The sequence below is a fragment of the Electrona antarctica genome, assembly GCF_951216825.1.
Source record: "Electrona antarctica genome assembly, chromosome: 5".
NCBI classification, from domain to species: Eukaryota; Metazoa; Chordata; class Actinopteri; order Myctophiformes; family Myctophidae; genus Electrona; species Electrona antarctica.
In genome coordinates, this window is record NC_136810.1 from 54,065,156 (window position 1) to 54,086,935 (window position 21,780).

Here is a 21,780-nt window from a genome sequence, read left to right on the forward strand (position 1 = left end):
TGAGTGTCAATTTGGGGGTCCTTGACATGAAAAGGTTTGTAAACCACTGGCCTATAATATCTAGATAGCTAGCGGCGTGCGTGCGTGCAGTCTTCTCCTGCTCTGTGCTAATGGTCTTTGCATTGTGTGTACAGCAGGTGGCTTGTGCACCGGATTGATGTTCATGGACTGTACAGTTTGCTCAGCGCGTGGGCGGCCGCCTCTTGGCACAGTGTGTTTGCACATGGTGCACGTGCGCGCGCGTGTGTGTGTGTGTGTGAGTGTGTGTGTGTGGGGAGAAGATGCATTGTTTGTGAAGAGCGTAGTTGTGTATCATTGTGTGTGCGTGCACGCGCGCGTGCTCATGCATATACGTGAGTCGGTTGCTTAGCGTCCGTTTTGCTGGCCCTCTTTAAGTGTGTGTGTGTGTGTGTGTGTGTGTGTGTGTGTGTGTGTGTGTGTGTGTGTGTGTGTGTGTGTGTGTGTGTGTGTGTGTGTGTGTGTGTGTGTGTGTGTGTGTGTGTGTGTGTGTGTGTGTGTGTGTGTTGTGTTGTGTTGTGTTGTGTTGTGTTGTGTGTGTGAGCATGCATGTATGTACACACGTCAGTGTTGTGTGTGTGTGAGCATGCATGTATGTACACACGACACGTCAGCGTTGTATGCTGGAGATGTTAACAGGCCATCTGATAGCTGTGTTTACACATGGTTTATGGGCGTTCCATAGAGCTGTATAGAGACACACACTGCTGTGTTCCGATTCCAGACCACATAGTGTATACAAAGTATAGCACACTAACTTAACCCAGATGATGTCTTCTACATCCTGACGGTTTTCTGAAAAAGCTGCGTTTCTATATCAGTCGTTCTTCGATTTTTCAAAAATAGCAGACCTACAAGCTCGTAGCGCGCCACAGTTAATGGAACTAATCATTTTAACCCCTTTAGACTCGAGGACGATTCTACAAATGCCTTCTAAATCCTGACAGTTTTCTGAAAAACCCCTATGTTTCTATGTCAGTGGTGCTCAAACTTGTTCATGTCAAGGAGCCCCAGAATTATCTGTATTTGGCCGCCGACCCCCACATCTCAAAATATGTTGTTCCAGGGACCCTCCTCCCTGCAGAAGCAAAGATTTGAGTTAAAAAGATTCGCTCTGAAAGAGTATATTCAAAGATTTGCGGCACATTTTCACGATATTTAAAAAAATAGCAGACCTACAAGCTCGTAGCGCGGCACTCGGTGCCGCGCTATGAGCTTGTAGGTCTGCTATTTTTCAATAGCTAAAGCATAACACAATGCTTAAAACACCAAAGGGGGTTCCCGCCTAAAATGGCTTAATCAATTATAAAAATGTGTCATTTTGGAAGGCTGACACATTGTGGGGCTGCTATTTTTGCTAAAGGAAAATTGCACAACACTGTTTGTTGTATGATGAAAAAAACAAGGCTTAAAATAAGTTGTTGATCAGTTTAACTCAATCAAGATTTTGTTTTATTCTTAGAGGTCTGGTATTCTCCAGCGTGCTCTGTGTGCCTTCGAGGGGAAAACACTTCATCTAAATGTGAAAATACAGAGACGAGGCGGGAAGACATTTGAGTTGCAATTAGTTTTTTTTTGCTTTCAGGGGCAACGGTGGATCAATATGACCCTTACAACTCCATCAACTCCATTTACATTAAGCGCACACTCAAAAACAAAACACACTCGGATTCCAACTACAGTAAAGATTATTGTATTTAGCGATTTTACTTTTTCACATTTTTGAGTGGTGTAACCACTCACAGAGCTATGTGTGTGGGTGGGTGGCTGGCTGGCTGGCTGGCTGGGTGCGTCTGAGCACGAAAACAGCATGGTTGTTTTTCACCACCTGTGCGCAACCTAACACGAACACAAACGCACACGCACATTTTAACTGTATACATGGTGATTTTGGGTGTGCCAGTACAGTACAGTGACAGTACAGTACAGTAGAGGGTACAGTAGAGGGACCCCCACACGGTAACTCTGTCATTTCTCAACCGTTTCGGATGCGGGGTGGCTCGCCGGAATCGGGCCGGCACCCTGGGTGCGTTCCTGTGGGTCCCCCCCCCACACACACACACACGGAGTTGCACCACTCACTTCACACAGGTGTGATTTTAAATCCAGTCCAGTCTAGGGGCACCACCAAGACATGGTCATACCAAATGTCAGAAAGAAAACGGTTGCACCCCTAATTAATAATAATAATAATTAATATCTCAAATGTATTTCTGAGTACCCAAAGACGCTAATTCACATTCACCTGCAAGTGCTGGAGATAAACAGATTAATGGATTACATTTATAAAGCACCTTGTTTGCATTCCATTCACAGTCACACACCCGCCCAGGCAGTCATGCGAGGTACGAACCTGCTCATCGGAAGGAAGCGTTTACTGTCTAGTCGTCAAGGACACTTTGACTTGACTTTGACTCCGCGCCAGGAGCACGAGCCAATCGGGAAACGGCACAATTCCCAGACAACCGTTATACCTCCCTGAGTCATTGCCAACACACACACACACGCACGCGCGCGCGCACGCACGCACGCACGCACGCACGCACGCACGCACGCACGCACGCGCACACACACACACACACACTGTACGTCACACACACATATTGGCCAGGGCTGCATACTTCCTGTGTGTCTAAAGGTCAGGGCAGGTAGTTAAAGCCAAATGGGGTGTGGTGGTGGTTGTGTACCATCATCAATCACAGCTGCAGCTCATCAGGCCCACACAGATATCTCAGACATGGTCTGGCAGGCGTCTACTGTAGCAGTATAGCCTTTTTATTTAGATACGTTTTTGACTGAGTGGTGCAAGTTGCATCCACTCCATTAAGTAGCTATGTGTGTCTGTCCCTGGCTGACTGGCTGGCTGGGTCCGAACTCCGCTCCGAAGCACGAAAATTGCGTTGTCACTGTTGTGCAGCCTAACACACACACACACATAATAACTGTATTATATGATGATTTGGGGTGTTACAGTACAGTGACAGTACAGTACAGTAGAGGAGACCCCCTGGGGACCTCCCACACGGTAACTCTGTCATTTCTCAACCGTTTCGGACGCGGGCCGGCTCGCCGGAATCGCGGCCCGGCCCCCTGGGCGCGTTCCTGGGGGTCTGGAACTTCCGGGGACCTCCCACACGGAGTTGCACCACTCACTTCACACGGGTGTGATTTTTATATATATATATATATATATATATATATATATATATATATATATATGTATGTATATATGTATATATATATGTATGTATTTGTATGAAGGCGGTAGGAATGCAGATGCAGGATGTAGCCACTAGCCAAAGGTGACTATTTATGTGCAGTGCAGTACTCGATACGTTAACCTAAAAAATTCACACCTGTGTGAACTGAGTGGTGCAACTCCCCTCTCCCCCTGCCTCTCTCTCTCTCTCTCTCTCTCTCTCTCTCTCTCTGTAATTAGCACTAGGCAACAGTGCAACACTATCTCTCTCTCTCTCTGTAATTAGCACTAGGCAACAGTGCAACACTATCTCTCTCTCTCTCTGTAATTAGCACTAGGCAACAGTGCAACACTATCTCTCTCTCTCTCTGTTTCTGGCACAACAGTGCCACTATTGCCCCTACTGGTACTCATAGTCACACACATAGTCACATAGGTTAACACGGACATTGCTGTTCCTTGGAGTGGTTGCACCACTCAAAAAACAAACGTGTAAAGGAGTTCCATCCAGAGCTCCAGTTGAACACGAGCTGCAAAAAACTGCACACCGACATCCAAATGTCACACATTAAGGCCCATCGATATGGCACACATCTACACTCACTCACTCACACACACACACACACACTCACACACACACACACACACACACACACACACACACACACACACGCGCGCACACACGCACACACACGTTTGAAGCAGCTCTCCCTTGAGATCAAACACTGTTGCCTATAGGGCGTTCAGTTCCAACCTAGACTGCTTTCTTCCTACACTATATAATAAAAGGATGACATTCTCTCTCTCTCTCTTTATACAGTACCTCTCTCTCACACACACACACACACACACACACACACACACACACACACACACACTATCTCTCTCTCTCTCTCTCTCTCTCTCTCTCTCTCTCTCTCTCTCTCTCTCTCTCTCTCTCTCTCTCTCTCTCTCTCTCTCTCTCTCTCTCTCTCTCTCTCTCTCTCTCTCTCTCAATCTATCGTCAACCATTCTACAGACTCCATAGCGTAGATGTACTCTTGACTAACTGAAAGTAATATAAAAGACAAGTTGTTGTATCCAAAATAGTACATTTATTGTGAAGCAAAATGTACATCTGTTGTTGGACAAATTGTATTATAAATGGGACTTAAAATGATTTAATCTAATAATGAATTTAAATGGCGAGCTTGCTGTGGGAGGCTGTGGTTGTGAGTGTGTGTACTGTATTCCAGGTGATGTTATTTTCGTTCTGAGGTACTGTTTGGAGTGACTCATAGGAATAGACTATGTGACAACCAGGTATAGTCTGGTGACCACCGGAGAGACGGGTGACAGCCGGAATGTAGACGGCACCCGGGTGAGCAGTATGGGTTAGCGCCCCTGCTTGCATCCTCCGTGAGGAGGAAGCCCAAAAAACCTTCGATGAGGCCTTTAGGAGGGCCATTCGAGCCGCAAGTGGAGCCTGCAGTACCACTGCGGCTCAAGAATCCACCACTCCGGAATGAAGTGTCTGGTGCTGGGAGTCTGGTGCAACGCACAGGTCCTCGCGGTACTCCTGGTGAGAGCAGGAGTGGACCTGGTGAGACGTAGGAGGGGCCCGGACAGGAGGCAACCCACAGAGCCTAGTCCCTCCACTTACCAGAATGGTACCTCTCAGTCCCGGCATAGTAGTTCCGGAGTGGTTCCAACGGATTGTGCGGCCCTGGTCTTTCCCTAGTGGGTCTGATCGAGGGTAGCTACTGGGACGTAAGTCGGGACTTGATCACCCCGGCTGGGTCACCCGAGTGAGAGGTATGATGTTCGAGAGACCCGAAACCCCGATGACCTTGGGATACATCACTGAGGATAACGTCCCAGTTGCATCCAGGCGATGTTATTTTCGTTCTGCGGTTGTGTGTGTTGTGCAGCACACAGGGACTTGAAGGAATTGAAGAGGCACATGCTTGGAAAGATCTGGGGAGAACGTGCAGAGGTACGAGTTGAAACGTCGTACCTGCACTTAACACATTTTGTGCCCAAGACGTCTGTGGACGTCTTTGGTATTACCGCACGGGCAAAAAAAAATGTATATATATATTTTTTTTAATAAAAAATCAAAAAAATCAAAACAATGATTTTATTTATTTTTTTAATACGTGGTGCCAAAGTTTGTGTTTTCGCCATTGAGAATGCATTTGGCGTTTTAAATTAAATAACTCCGAAACTATAAAACATTTCAAAGTAAAAAGTTCCAGCATGTGTCTCCACAGTAAGCTGAATTATAAAAAAAATGTGAATGGATTTTCTAGGTGAAAGTGATTTTTGGGCAGTTTTGCGTGGGCTCTCAAAGTGTTAAAAAAAAGCTCCTAATTTCTAATTTCTAATGCTCTGTTCATACTCTGTTCCTGCTCTGTGTGAATGCAGCATCAGGGACAACTGTGCCCCTGAGTGACTAGAAACCGTTGCTACATTACCGTTGTACCTGCCTGGTATTTAACTATCAAGCTGGTCTTAATTAGACTGATTAAGCGGGGAGAACCGGCGGTGCAAGATTGAAGTAGTTAATAATCACCGTCGTCAGGCATTGACGGTTTTCTCAATGAGTAATGCAAAAAGCACAGTAATTCTCCCTGGGAGGAGGCGTAGTGTGGGGAGAGACATCATCATCATCATGATGATGCACCTGAGAGAGGTCCGCGGTTCAACGCAGAAACCACTCATTATGACTATTACTTTCCCACTAAGACACTCGCGTAGCGGCGTAGGACTCCCAGGGGCTTGTTTGGACGTGAAGGCACGCTTCGTGCAGCCTCGGCACGCCATGATATGAGAGAGGGAATTAGAGACGTGACAATACGTGTAGGTGCTTTAAAGAAAAGATTATGCACACATTTCACCTTGCTTGTAGCTCCCCGTGTTCTGTCTTCTACCTGCTCTCGGCTTCATTAGCACACACACCCATTGTACTGTGTGTCTCTGTGTTCACATGGACACACGCACGCACGCACGTACGCACGCACGCACGCACGCACGCACACAGTAATTAGGAACGTGCTTTCTTAATTAGGACTCGGTTTTCCTGTTAACCACCGAGTCACACAAAGGTCAGCCGGGGCTGCGGTCGGTGGTAGGGATTCATTGCCTTGCTCAAAGGCACGTTGTCAGCGGTGGATAGTTTGTTTTTTTGTTGGGGGGGGGGCGAGGGGGGGGGGCTCTTCTTAGGAAAAAGGAGATGTAGTCCGCACACTTATTGGCTCTTCCTTCCTTCATACCCTTCGGTATTTACATATTGACTACAAATGAGCTGGAGTTTATATAAATGATAAATATAGACATATTTGTCCAGTGATAATGGCTGGACGGTGGCTGTTTGAACCCATAATGAGTTATATTTAACCCATTTTGGGCGGGAACGCCTTTTGGTGTTAGCATTGTGTTATGCTTTAGCTGTTGAAAAATAGCAGATCTACAAGCTCATAGCGCGCCACCGAGTGGCGCGCTACGAGCTTGTAGGTCTGCTATTTTTGAAAAATCGAAGAACGACTGACATAGAAACATAGCTTTTTCAGAAAACTGTCAGGATGTAGAAGACATTTTTAGAATCTGATCTCAGGTCAGAATGGGATAAATGATAATATCAACATATGTGTCCAGTGATAATGGCTGGACGGACGGTGGCTGTTTGAACCCATAATGAGTTATATTTAAGCTAGAGAGCGGAATGCCCCGCCCCCACTATTCATTTCAATGGAAGTTGCTCAGTGGCGTTTTAGAAGGACCCGGAAGAACGTTTGGAAACCAACATTTGGTGTCCAAAATGTGGAATTGCTAACGAGCGCTCTGCGTTAAACGCCAGCTTTGGCCAATAGTAAATGGTAAATGGTGCATTTATATAGCGCCTTTATCCAAGGCGCTTTACATAGATTGTGCATTACATTCACCCATTCACACACACATTCATACACCGATGGTAGCGGAAACCATGCAAGGCACCAACCTGCACATCGGGGGCAATTAGGGGTTCAGTGTCTTGCTCAAGGACACTTCGACAGTAACTCTGGGGGAGCCCGGGTTCGAACTGGCAACCTTGCGGTTCCCATCCAGACACTCTACCCCTGAGCCACCGCCGCAATAGAGTTTGGCGGCTGCCGCTCTGGGGGACCTGGTTGAACCATGCGCTCGTCTCTTAATTGGCTGTCACACTGTAGTGGGGCCCCTCATTGGCAGAGACTGGCAGCAGCTGTTAGCTCCATTTCACCACTCAACTAAGCCGTGGCTTCTCCATATAAAAGCCTCTCTCTCTCTCTCTCCACTGACATGAATAGCTGCCCAGCTGCATGTGTGTGTGTGTGTGTGTGTGTGTGTGTGTGTGTGTGTGTGTGTGTGTGTGTGTGTGTGTGTGTGTGTGTGTGTGTGTGTGTGTGTGTGTGTGTGTGTGTGTGTGTGTGTGTGTGTGTGTGTGTGTGTGTGTGTGTGTGTGTGTGTGTGTGTGTGTGTGTGTGTGTGTGTGTCATATGTGTGTGTGTGTGTGTGTGTGTGTGTGTGTGTGTGTGTCATATGTGTGTGTGTGTGTGTGTGTCATATGTGTGTGTGTGTGTGTGTGTGTCATATGTGTGTGTGTGTGTGTCATTTGTGAATGTGTCATTTGTGAATGTGTGTGTGTGTGTCATTTGTGAATGTGTGTGTGTGTGTGTGTGTGTGTGTGTCATTTGTGAGTGTGTGTGTGTGTGTGTGTGTGTGTGTGTCATTTGTGAGTGTGTGTGTGTGTGTGTGTGTCACTTGTGAATGAGTGTGTGTGTGTGTGTGTGTCACTTGTGAATGAGTGTGTGTGTCACTTGTGATTGTGAATGAGTGTGTGTGTCACTTGTGAATGAGTGTGTGTGTGTGTGCGTGCGCTGTGATTCATGCATGTGATTGAAAGTGCGTATGGCGCTTACAATGCGTGCATGCTGCAGGTCTGTGTGCCTACGTAGGTGTGATGGCAGTTATTTGTCTGCAGTGGTGAGTGATGTGTTTGTCTCTGGCCTCGGTGTCCTTCAACATGCAGGCAGCATCATTCGTCTGCCATGGATGACTTTGTTATCGTGGCCGGTGGACGGTGGTGGTGGTTGCTTGAGATACACACACGGTGTCAAACTCCCCCATTTTGACCTGAGATCAGATTCTAAAAATGTCTTCTACATCCTGACAGTTTTCTGAAAAAGCTATGTTTCTATGTCAGTCGTTCTTCGATTTTTCAAAAATAGCAGACCTACAAGCTCGTAGCGTGCCACTCGGTGGCGCGCTACGAGCTTGTAGGTCTGCTATTTTTCAATAGCTAAAGCATAACATAATGCTAACACCAAAAGGGGTTCCCGCCCCAAAATGGGTTAAAAACTTTGCTGGTGGCCTGGGCCGTGGCTCAGCGGTCCAGGCACCTTGGCCGGTAGTCCGAGTCCGGCTGTGTGCCGCGGGTTCGACTCCCGATCCCGGCGGCCTTTAAAACTGCATGTCACTCCCCCATCTCTCTCCCCCATTTCCTGACAGCCTACTGTCTGTCCCTCTATAAAAAATATAAAATATAGGCGAAAGCCACAAAGGGACAAAAGTTGGATTCTTATGTATGCAGGTCCCAACGTCGATATCTTGGCCTGGCATTAGTTCCGGGTATTAGATAAATATTGTTAATTGCAAAATTACAATTTCTTGATTGACTGTACAACAAAAAACAATGTATTTCCTGACGCAGGGAAGTAGACAGATATGAATTACATCTGTGTGGACTGTGGATCTTTAACCCATTCTAAGCGGGAACTCCTTTTGGTGTTTTAAGCATTATGTTATGAATGAATGAATAGTTTATTTGCTTATTTGCAAGTTATGCTTAGTTATGCTTTAGCTGTTGAAAAATAGCAGATCTACAAGCTCGTAGGTCTGCTATTTTTAAAAAATTGTGAAAATGGCGCAAATCTTTGAATATATATTCTTTCAGAGTGAAATTTTTTAACTCAAATCTTTGCGTCTGGGGGATCCCTGGAACAACATATTTTCAGATGTGGGTCGGCGGCCAATTACATATATTTCTGGGGGTCCTTGACATGAAAATGTTTGAGAACGACTGACATAGAAACATCTGCCAGCCAGCAGAGACTCAGTGATTTAAGCGAGGACACACCACATCATCCACATCATATCCCAAATCGTCAGATCGTGTTGAGCAATAAATGTCTTCTATTAGGTGTTGTGTTGACTTGTTTGCAGGAGGTTTGGGCCAATGAACTGTGGAGAGCAGTGGACTTGTCTTCCTGTTTAAGGGTTGTCACCATCATTACATGGTCGTCTAATCGCAATTATTTGAGATAATCGCAATTATTTTTGTCATAATCGTGATGATTACATAATCGTATATTATTAACCCATTTAGACCTGAGGACGATTCTACAAATACCTTCTAAATCCTGACAGTTTTCCGAAAAACCTGTTGTTCTGCCCTTTTAATGGCAAAGTGTTACCAGAGCCACTTACTGGTCATTCAATTCATTATATAGAACAGGTGTGCTGTGTATTGCCCTGATTAGGAGAAGCACACATATGTGTATGTGCTGTTAATTATGTGTGTTCTCTGAAAACCCTCATTACACCATCTCTTGTTGTGCAATCAGAAACTACATGTACTGAAATAAGAACTACTTCAGTGGTTCTCATACTATTTCATGTCAAGGACCCCTAGAATCATACAGTATGTATTTGGCCTCCGACCCCCATCTCCAAATATGTTGTTCCAGGGACCCCCCCCCCCCCCCCCCCCAGAAGCAAACATTTGAGTTAAAAATGTTCGCTCTGAAAGAATATATATTCCAAATTTGCGCCCACATTTTCACGATTTAAAAAAAATAGCAGACCTACAAGCTCGTAGCGCGGCACTCTGTGCCACGCCAAGAGCTTGTAGATCTGCTTTTCTTCAATAGCTAAAGTATAACATAATGCTTAAAACACCAAAAAGGGGTTCCCGCCAAGATTGGGTTAAAAAGGGGTATCTTTGAAAAACAAAGAAAAGGTCCCGCACACTGTCAGACACTTGCCAAAATGTTGCTCTTTATTAGGTCGACGTTTCGGTCGCTTAGACCTTCATTCAGGACAGACAATCGTCTGTCTGTCCCGATGAAGGTGAAAGTGACCGAAACTAGAAATTCATTGTCAATGTTCGTGTTTGCAGACTTTGCACACACACTCAAAGCTGGCCATTAATTGTCAATGTTCGTGTTTACATACTTTGCACACACACTCAAAGCTGGCCATTCATTGTCCATGCCATTCAATGTTTGTGTTAGGACAGTGTTTGTGTTCACACAAACCCTCACAGCTGGACATGCGGCTAGCACCGGCTAGCACCCCTCAAAAACTAGGCATTGGAGGTATTTGAGAGCAAAGCGCTAACCGTGTACCGTTCTTCCTGTCTTGTCTTCCACAGTAAGCATGTTTCTCAACACTCTGACCCCCAAGTTCTACGTGGCTCTGACCGGGACCTCCTCTCTCATATCGGGCCTCATACTGGTGAGTCTGCTCTGCACACAACACAACACAACAGACACTGTTGATATTTACAGTGGTGGAAAAAAGTACTCCAATGTTTTACTTTTAGGCCTGACGTCGAAATTTAAAAAAATTAATGTCTTCAAAATCCTGACAGTTTTCTGAAAAACCTTATGTTTCTGTTTCAGTGACGCTCAATATTTCATGTCAAGGACCCCAAAAATTATATGTAATATGCCTCTGCCCCCACCTCTGAAAATATGTTGTGGGACCTCCCCAGAAGCAAAGATTTGAGTTAAAATGTTCACTCTAGTCTGTAATAATATATATTCAAAGATTTGAGGCACATTTTCACGATTTTTCAAAAATAGCAGACCTACAAGTTCATAGCGTGGCACCGAGTGCCGCGCTATGAACTTTTCGATCTGCTATTTTTCAATTGCTAAAGTATAACATGCTTTATTACAAGTCCAGAATTCAAAATGTACTTGAGTTAAAAGTACAAAAGTATTGGCATCAAAATTAAACCAAAACTAAAAGTACTCATTACTAGGCAGAATGTCCCATTTCAAGTTTGAACTAACTTTCCAAATAAATGTAGTGGAGTAAAAGTGCAATATTTGCCTCCGAGATGTAGTGGAATAGTAGAGTAGTAGAACTACTACTCTGACCTACTCTGACCAGGAGCTGACCAGTACAACCACAGTCTTAGGCCTCACTCAGACCTTTGCAGCATTGCTGCATGCTTGTTGTATGAATGCTGTGAGTGTCATGGCCGCCCCATGCATTTCCAATGGAAGTCACATGGTTTGAGGACTACATTTTGGACTACAAGCTGTCGTATGGCTTTCGGCTGTGTTTCGACTGCGCCCCTCCCCCTCATACAACACAAGTGTTGTGTCAGACCATGTGACTCCCATTGGAAATGCATTGGGGCAAGCTGTGTCACACCCTTTGTATACAGCAAGCATACAGCAATCTGTTGTAAAGGTCTGAGTGAGGCCTTATACTGTTGGCCACTAAGCAGCTCCAGGGGGAGCAGTTGGGGGTTCAGTGACTTGCTCAAGGGCACTTCAGCGGTGTTGATTTTTCCTGCCCGTCCGGGGAATCGAACCGGCAACCTTTCGGCACCTTTAGGCCACCGCTGTCCGGTGGCCTAAGGTAGTAAGTAGTAAGTACAAATACCTCATGATTGTACTTAAGTACAGTACTTGAGTAAATGTGCTTAGTTAGTTACTTTCCTCCACTGGACACTGGACACAGCCCAGCATTGATATTTCATTGTTCATTAAAAAATAATCTATAGGAGGTATCGATCGATGTCGAGACCCTCTGACGACGACGCGGTCATTAATCGGTATAGTGTGCTCCGTGCCACGAGTGAAGAACCAATGCAATACAGGCTGTCCTATGAAATGTGATAGACGTAACAATGGCAGTAGATTTATCCGTTTTCAACGGAATCAAATAGCATCGTTCTATACAGAAACAAATGGCATTTGTTCTAAAGAGGTTAATGGAGGAATGTTTAGGCCTGACGTCGAAATAAATAAATAAAAAGTCTTCTGAAAGAATATATACTCAAAGATTTGTGCCACATTTTCACAATGTCACAACAACAAAATGTCACAACAAAAAAATAGCAGACCTACAAGCTTGTAGATCTGCTATTTTTCAATAGCTAAAGTATCACATAATGCTTAGTTAAAACACAAACGGGTTCCCAAAGAGCGTGGTTGCAAGTGCAAGTAGTTCCATGTACAACAAGGGAAGACTGCAATGTGCTACAGCAGTGGTTCTCAAGGTGCCCCCCCCCCCCCCCCCCCCCCCCCCCCCCCCAGGGGTCATTTGGCAGGTTCCAGGAATCCAGGGGGTCCCCAGCAAAATGTGTTAACATGGCATCAAGTGTAGTTTAACCACTTTCACCCTATATATACGTCGGTTATTCGAAAATAGACCAACTATACAAGTTCATGTGAGCTTGAATGAAATGAATGAATACGGTACTATTTGCTACAGTAATCTGTAATATTGAGATACTGTACTGTAGTATTTATATCTTTAAACCTTGTAATGGAAAAGTTTCAATATTTACACAAGTCATATTACACTGATGTCATTAATAGTTCACAGAGCAGTGTGCCTGGAATCAATCACTGCCTGTTTGAATTTGACTGTGTTCAAAATTCAAATGAATGTGCTTTTAAGGTCCGGTTTGAATGTTTGAAGTGCCAGTGGAAAATGCTTGGATTTGCCTACAGGTATACATTTCCATTCAAATGATCCGATGATTATGTTTGCACAAAACAACCCTATCGTCATAGCATTCAGTCACAACAAAATACTTCATTTCCCTTTCAAGCGACAGCGTTATGTAATACTTTAGCTATTGAAAAATAGCAGATCTACAAGCTCACAGCTACGAGCTTGTAGGTCTGAGATTTTAGAAAAATCGGGAAAATGTGGCACAAATCTTTGAATATATATGTTCTTTCAGAGCGAACGTTTTTAACTCAAATCTTTGCTTCTGGGGGGAGTCTCTGGAACAACATATTTTCAGATGGGGGGTCGGCGGCCAATTTCATATAATTCTGGCGGTCCTTGACATGGAATTGTTTGAGAACCACTGACATATAGAAACATGGGTTTTTCAGAAAACTATCAGGGTTTAGAAAGAATTTGTAGAATCTTGTGTCAGGTCAAAATGGGTGACCTGGGGCGGGAATCCCTTTTGGTGTTTTAAACATTATGTTATAATTTAGCTATTGAAAAATAGCAGATCTACAAGTTCATAGCGCGCCACCGAGTGGCGCGCTACGAGCTTGTAGGTCTGCTATTTTGTTTAAATCGTGAAAATATTTATTTCAGAAAACTGGAGGATTTAGAAGATATTTTTTAAATTTTGAGGTCAGGCCTAAATGGGTTAAAATAGCTACCATTTTCACTGAACTCTCCTGTCACCCCCCCCCCCCCCCCCCCCCCCCCCCCCCCGCGTGGGCCATTGGCCAACTTGCGTAGGCTGCTTGGAAAAGGGACATCAGCTTCAAACACGCTCTGTGTGAATACATTGTGTATCCTCGAGCCAATTAGTGCTCGTAGATGCCAGCCGTTGGTAGTTAATTCTCTTCAGGGGTGTGCGTGGGGATGCGTGCATGTGTTTCTCTCTCTCTCTCTCCTCTCTCGCTCTCATTTAGTTTGTACTTTTAGTGCCGTTCTCCCAGTGTGGCTGGCCCTGCCGTCTTCAAGGAGAAGCTAGACGAGATAAGCGCTTTGTCAAATTGGTGGTAGCCTTGCTCACCTCCTGAAACGGCACTCCTTATAATTGGGGAGGGCGGTGTGTGTGTGTGTGTGTGTGTGTGTGTGTGTGTGTGTGTGTGTGTGTGTGTGTGTGTGTGTGTGTGTGTGTGTGTGTGTGTGTGTGTGTGTGTGTGTGTGTGTGTGTGTGTGTGTGTGTGTGTGTGTGTGTGTGTGTGTGTGTGTGTGTGTGTGTGTGTGTGTGTGTGTCTGTGTCTGTGTGCGTGTCTCTGTGTGTGCGTGTCTCTGTGTGTGTGTCTCTGTGTGTGCGTGTCTCTGTGTGTGTGTGTGTCTCTCTGTGTGTGCGTGTCTCTGTGTGTGTGTGTGTGTGTGAGTGTGTCTCTGTCTCTGTCTGTCTGTCTGTCAAGTTTTCCAGCCACTTCACTGAGTCATAGGACTTGGCAAGTGTTTTTCTGTTGTACGCATGGCTGCGGGAAGTAGGGGTGGTGGGGGGGCTGGAGCACCCTCTCCGCCCAGGCACAGCCCCCCCCCTCGGACAGGAGGGGGAAATAATAATAATTTTAATCAAAACAGATTTCTGTTAATGGACTAATAAATATAAATATGCCATTTAGTATCATCCAAAGATTCTCAGGCCTCTTTTCCACTGGGGTTGAACCGGTTCAGTTCTGTTTTTCCTGCCTAATATTGACCCAGTTCAGAGTGTTTACACTGGAAATTAATTGGTTCAGAACCCTAAACGTTGGTTCAGAACTGGAACCAGAACATGGCTGCCGGTTCCGTGAAAGCACCGACGGTTCCAAGAATGTGTAACGGAACCAGTTCTAGAACCACAGTTCTTTTGGTGGAAATGGGGTATCAGTGACCATGGAAATCACTTAAGGGGAAAACCACCCATTTTCAACATTTTACTATGTCATTAATATACCTTAGAGCTGTTGTGTGGAAATAATACAAAAGTCCCCCCCATTCTGTGTTTCCTAGAACTGTAATTATGGAGAAAACCATTAACATGGTGAAACACATCTTGATGACATCATCAAGATGTGTTTCACCATGTTAATGATTCTTTTCAGACCTCTAGTTCTAGGAAACACAGAATGGGGGAACTTTTGTATTATTTCCACACAACAGCTCTAAGGTACATTAATGACATAGTAAAATGTTGAAAATGAGTGGAATGCCCCTTTAACCCATTCTGACCTGAGATCAGATTAAAAAAATGTCTTCTACATCCTGACAGTTTTCTGAAAAAGCTATGTTTCTATGTCAGTCGTTCTTCGATTTTTCAAAAATAGCAGACCTACAAGCTCGTAGCGCGCCACTCGGTGGCGCGCTATGAGCTTGTAGATCTGCTATTTTTCAATAGATAACACCAAAAGGGGTTCCCGCCCAAAATGGGTTAACAGGTAATCTATAGATAAAAAAGGGGGTGATGTACGATGATGATCGTGATGATGTACGATATGCGCTTATACCTCTTGACAAGTCCTGAGCCACTGCCCCCGAAATTATTATTTATGGCATATCCTACTGTAAATGCGTGAAATCTCGTCTCTCGTCCGTCTCTATACGGACGTATCCGGAGAACCGTCCGTCCGACCGACCGACTTCAAACTCGTGCGTGCGTTTTTAGGGAGTGCATTCCACAGGGTCGGGTCATTTCTATAATTGACGTCGCGGTCAAGGCCAAGGTGTTGGCCTTGTCTAGGCTATATGAGGGAGTGGCTTACAAGGCACAAGTGCTACTGAAGTGAAAGTCAACGTTTGGACAGCAGTTTTTGGTTTTATTATATACACGTCTAAACTAGATCTCGCTTTCAGTAACCAGCCAGTGGTGTCAGTTCAGGACTGACATTACAGAAGTGTTACTGCAGCAGAGCCATTAAGAGGATTTCTTTACATTATTTCAGTAACATAGAACCAGCTCTGGTGAAGAAACAAGAAAAACAGTTTTCCAAAACTATTGTTTTCAAAACACAAACTGCCACCCACCCCATTGCAAACAGTCTTCATAAATAGTACACAAGCCTTCACATCTTGTCTTTTACAAGTACACTACTACACACCCTGTACCTTTTATATTTTTATTTTATTAAGTTGCAATGTAAGTTCAATTAGAAGACAGTGGTGGGGTTTCTGTACAGGACTGGTCAAGGCCTAACAGTAAATTAGTATATTGTCAAATCCTCAAAGCTTCATAGCAAATTGTGCTCTATTGTTCTCATTTAAAATAGATTTAATCTATATTTACAGTGAAATCCCATTGTGTAATGTGTAGGCCATGTGTCCATAGTGTAAGGCATTATTAATTCATGATCAGGATAAGTCAGGTCATTGTTCAGGTTGTGTTGCTCTGATGAAAAGGCGGCACAGCTGGAGGTGGCAGAATTAAGGATGCTATGGTTCTCATTAGGAGTGAAAAGGAAAGACATTATCAGAAATGACTAAATTAGAGGATCAGCCCAGGTTAGAAGGTGTGGGGATAAAGCAAGAGAGGTGATCCCCTGTACTTTTATTTTTTATTTTATTAAATTGCAATGTAAGTTCAATTTGTTTCCACTGTACTGTGTGCAGAAACATGTGTCCATAGTGTAAGGCATTATTAATTCATGACCAGGATAAATCAGGATAAGTCATTCTTATAATACTTATATCCTATATTCATGGGAAACAAGTCAAGTCATTGTTAGTGTAAACTATACATATAAACTATACATAATATGTATAGTTTATATGTATATATATTATATACTATGCTATACATATGCTATACATATGTACTATGACGTGCTATGACTACATACAATGCAAGTATAGTGCCGTCTACATAACATGCTATAAGTCTGTATCAAATGCTATCTAAGTCTACCGAAATGCTATCTAAGGGGGTATGGTAAGTGCTATGGGCCATGATGGAGTCTGAAAAGGTGGGTTTTCAGACTAAGGCGGAATCCCTCAATTTCTTCCATATCCATCTGAAATAATCCCTCTCTCACCCCCTGCACTCTCTCTCCTCTCTCTTTCTATCCCCCCCCTCCTCCCCCCTCCTCTCCCCTCCTCTCCTCTCATCCCTTCTCCCCTCCTCCTCCTATAGATCTTCGAGTGGTGGTACTTCAGGAAGTATGGCACCTCCTTCATAGAGCAGGTGTCCGTGAGCCACTTGCGCCCTCTGCTGGGCGGCGTGGACAACAGCTCCCCCACCAACTCCAGCAGCAGCAGTAACGGAGAGGCCGACTCCAACCGGCAGAGTGTCTCTGGTAAGAGTCAGTGGTGGGGAAAAAGGACTCCATCTTTTTTACTCGAGTAAAAGTACAGTATCAATACTGCAGTGTAGGACTACTTTGTTACAAGTAAAAGTACAGTATCAATACTACAGTGTAGGACTACTTCGTTACAAGTTAACCCATTTTGACCTGAGATCAGATTCTAAAAATGTCTGTTTTCAGTTTTCTGAAAAAGCTATGTTTCTATGTCAGTCGTTCTTCGATTTTTCAAAAATAGGTGGCGCGCTATGATCTTGTAGATCTGCTATTTTTCAATAGCTAAAGCATAACATAATGCTAACACCAAAAGGGGTTCCTGCCCAAAATTGGGTCCGGAATTCAAAATCTACTTGAGTAAAAAGTACACGAGTGCTGGGCATCAAAATGTACTTAAAAAAAGTACCAAAAGTTAAAAAGTACTCACTATGCAGAATGTCCCCATTTCATGTTTTCAAATGTTTTGAAAATAGCCGATCTACAAGCTCACAATGCGTCGCATCGCGACACAGCTTGTACATCGGCTATTTTCAAATGGCGAAAATGTGTATAGGGCTGAAGTCGTTGGTGTATGTTTGGTAATAATAATCAAAGTAACTAGTGACTAAAGTTCTCAAATAACTAAAGTTCTCAAATAATTGTAGTGGAGTAAAAGTACAATATTTGACTCTGAAATGTAGTGGAGTAGAAGGACAAGTATTGAAAATTGGAAATACTCATGTAAAGTACAAATGCCTCAAAATTGTGCTTGTAAGAGTTGAGCTGATCAATACAAATATTAAAAACACATTGCTTAAAGCTTCTATAAGCAATAATATGTCAAATTGTAATGACGTTTTTATTTTTATTCTTTTTTGGTATTCAGACAGCCAGCAATGGGTAGAACGCTCCCAAAAATAATTTAGTCTCTGTGACACATCTAGGGGCCGCAATCTGCATTCAAAGATTTTCCTAGAAGCTTTGTCATTGGTCGAAAAAAACCCGGTCGCAATGACTAACCAATCAGGAAGCAGACAGGCAAATCGACCAATGACAAAGCTTCTAGGTAAATCTTTGAATGCAGATTGCGGCTCCTAGATGTGTCACAGAGACTAAATTCTTCGACTACATTTTTTGGGGAGCGTTCTACCCATTGCTGGCTGTCTGAATACCAAAACAAAAATAATAATAAGGTCATTAAAGTTTTGGCATATTATTGCTTATAGCAGCTTTAATGTTGAATTGGATTGTAGGAAAGTCTGCAGTGCTGTCGCTAGGTGATGTGGGCCCTTTGTCTGGCAAGAATGGAAAAGGGACAGTCTAGCAGACATTGCGATTGAGCACACAAATACCACACCATACAAGCTGGATCTGGGCAAGGCATAGCAAAGGTGTTTCTTTATGAGAGAACATGGAATTCGCACATGGCAGACACTATAACCACAAGGCCACTGAGCTGGTACATGGACAGGTGGGTGCTGCTGGGATAAAGACACTTCAGTTAACACTTCAGTTGACACCATAGTAGGTACAAGAAAAAATGACTTATTTATTCATTTGTCTGACTTATTGCCTCCACCAGGCCGAAGGCATGGGGAGAGAGTATGTTTTGCACTCCGTCCGTCCGTGTACCGCTAATCTCCGGCACCGTTAACCCGGTCGATGCCAAATTTTGCACACACACTCCTTGGATGCCAACGATGAACCTCTGCCCCAGAATTTCCAGAACGGCCTGTTATAGCGCCACCAGGAGGCCGAATTTTGAAAAACACATTTTTTGATATTACTCCTCCAGATTCTGCCCAAAAATCCCGCAAATCGTTACACGCTATCTCTATAGTCATGTGTTCAAGATGCATCTGTCCGATATGTTATATTCCATCGTAATTGGCTAACATTGGCTTTCAAAGTTTGCAGGATTGGCCCGTTTTGAACAAAAAGCCTCAAATCATGAACGCAGCGTGCAATTATGTGAAATCTTTCACAGACTTTCCTACTAGGCTGAGGAATATATCCCACCCTTTTCACATTGGCCTGTTATAGTGCCACCAACAGGTGGATTTTTGCAAAACACATTTTTGGAACAAAATGCCTCAAATCATCCAATTGCCATCAATGGTGTAAGAACAAATGGCATTCTACAAATGGCCTATTATAGCGCCACCAGGAGGCCACAACCTGACCTGGCCTGGTGGAGACATGTGCCCCGAGGGGCACTTTTTGTAGTATTATATTAATTTCATGCAATATTGATCACACATTACTTCATTTAAAATAAAAGCTTAATATAAAGCATGTCCAAAACCAAAGCAAACAACACCATCAGTACCAAACAGCCGATCTTTCTGCCAAACTACCACCTGTGACAAATTAATTTTGGGCTAACTTTAGCTTAGAAGAAAAAAGTCCTTATGCACACCTCCAGCGGACAGGTGTGTCGGATAACTGGAACTGGAGAAGTAGAGAAAAAAGGGATCCCGCACACAGTCTTCACTTGCAGAATTAGATTTGCTGAGCAACGTTTCGGTCGTTCAGACCTTCATGAAGAATGAAGGTGAAGGTCTGCACGACCGAAATGTTGCTCAATAAATCTAATTCTAATATCCTACCTTCTAATCTAATTCTACAAGTGAAGACAAGGTTGTCTTTATTTGTCTCCCTTGGGAGAAATTTGTCTTGGAGACAGAGTCACAGCTGCATACAGATAACATACACATTCACATAAGAAAAGGAAAAATCACACCTGTGTGAACTGAGTGGTGCAACTCCCCTCTCCCCTTGCCTCTCCCTCTCTCTCTCTCTCTCTCTCTCTCTCTCTCTCTCTCTCTCTCTCTCTCTGTAATTAGCACTAGGCAACAGTGCAACACTATCTCTCTCTCTCTGTTTCTGGCACAACAGTGCCACTTTTGCCCCTACTGGTACTCATAGTCACATAGCCACACAGTCACATAGGTTAACACACAGTCACATAGGTTAACACACAGTCACATAGGTTAACACACAGTCACATAGGTTAACACGGACATTGCTGTTCCTTGGAGTGGTTGCACCACTCAAAAACACCATGAAACACCCAACATACAAAACAGAGATATTGCACACATTCCCTTGATAAAGTGCAACTAGTCAATAAAGTGCAGTCGGCAATCTCTGATTGAGAATTTTGATTGACAGTGTGCGGGATCCCTTGTTTCTCGACTAACCGTATAGCTTGAAACACCCCCGATAATCCTACTACGTCTGTGCAGTGAATACAACTTTGACGGCAGGACGGACGGCGCTTCGAAAATGCCTGCAGCCAAAACAAACAGAATAAATGTGTCCCCTGCAGTATCAAATGATTCAACTTGCACAATGCCCTCTAGCATCTGATCACGATGCTAACCAGCTGAGACATCTTGTAAGCATCAAGAGAGCCTGGTTTGTGTGCTTGATGATGCTGTGGCTTAATATGCACTTATTAATGTTGTAATCTAAATGTTGTCTCTGTTGACCTGTGATCAGATTCAAAACATTTTGAAGTTTGAAAATGACAGTTTTCTGAAAAAGCCAGTCGTTCTTCGATTTTTCAAAAATAGCAGACCTACAAGCTTATAGCGCACGCTATGAGCTTGTAGGTCTGCTATTTTTCAATAGCTAAAGCATAACATAATGCTAACACCAAAAGGGGTTCCCGCCCAAAAACATAAACATCCGTAAATGACTGACTTAACGTGTTTTCATGTGCAAAACAATTGCGTTGGCCAATTACAGTACGATGTGTTTTTGGCTTGCTTATGTCACCGACGGCTCCTGTGTGAGGCTGTAAAAGTAAAATGGCATATGATGTTCACCTTTCTAAAACTGTATTTTAATGGGACGGTCACAAAAAGAATCGCATGTAAAGTTGAGACAGAAGTATGTGGAGTAGCACCATCATAGTCAGGGGATATTAACACTTTGACGCCATACCCCGCGGAACCCGCCTTTTAATCAAATATCCAACGCTGCCGACATTGTTTTATTACCTTTGGAGCATACGCTGAAGTATTTGCAGCTTTCAACCACGAAAATCCGGTAAAAAATGGTCGTTCGTCTTGTTATGATCAGATGCACCAGCGGCCATGACAATGCGAAACGAAACCAAAGTGCAGAGCAAGTTGTAGTCCAAACAAACCCCCCGTCCACTTGCATTGGGCTCAATTTCCCAGAAGCCCTAGCAGCCCAGATGATGACTTGATTTCCGGTTTCGTCATAACGCGACGGCCTCGTCATCAGGTCCCGGATAAATGCGCTGTTTATTTTTAATTATTTTAAAACAGAGAATTAAACGCATTAAACAAATAGCGGGAATAGCGTATTATGCAGCGGCGGAACACTGGATCAAACAATTAGCGGCACTAGAACTGTTTTAATAAAACCTGGGAATAAATTTCTTACCAAGAATTTTCTTCACCAATGTGTTTGTAAAGGTGTCTACTAACATATCCCACATTGGTTTATATTCAACCTCCCTAGGGGAATTTTTGACAGCTGCTGAAAGTTGGGGTACCATCAACAGCCATTATAAGGCAAAATGTTCTAAATTTCATC

At 43.9% G+C, this 21,780-nt stretch overlaps 1 protein-coding gene across 3 annotated transcripts in view; it reads left to right on the forward strand.

Annotated features, from left to right (window-relative positions):
* LOC306923669 (suppressor of tumorigenicity 7 protein homolog) overlaps positions 1-21,780 on the forward strand; it is a 98,570-nt gene that overhangs the window by 51,383 nt on the left and 25,407 nt on the right. For all 3 annotated transcript variants that reach the window (XM_079501895.1, XM_079501896.1, XM_079501897.1), the window contains 2 exons: positions 10,650-10,732; positions 17,064-17,226. In XM_079501895.1, coding sequence (XP_079358021.1) covers positions 10,650-10,732; positions 17,064-17,226 — 246 coding nt within the window. The remainder of the gene's footprint in view (positions 1-10,649; positions 10,733-17,063; positions 17,227-21,780) is intronic.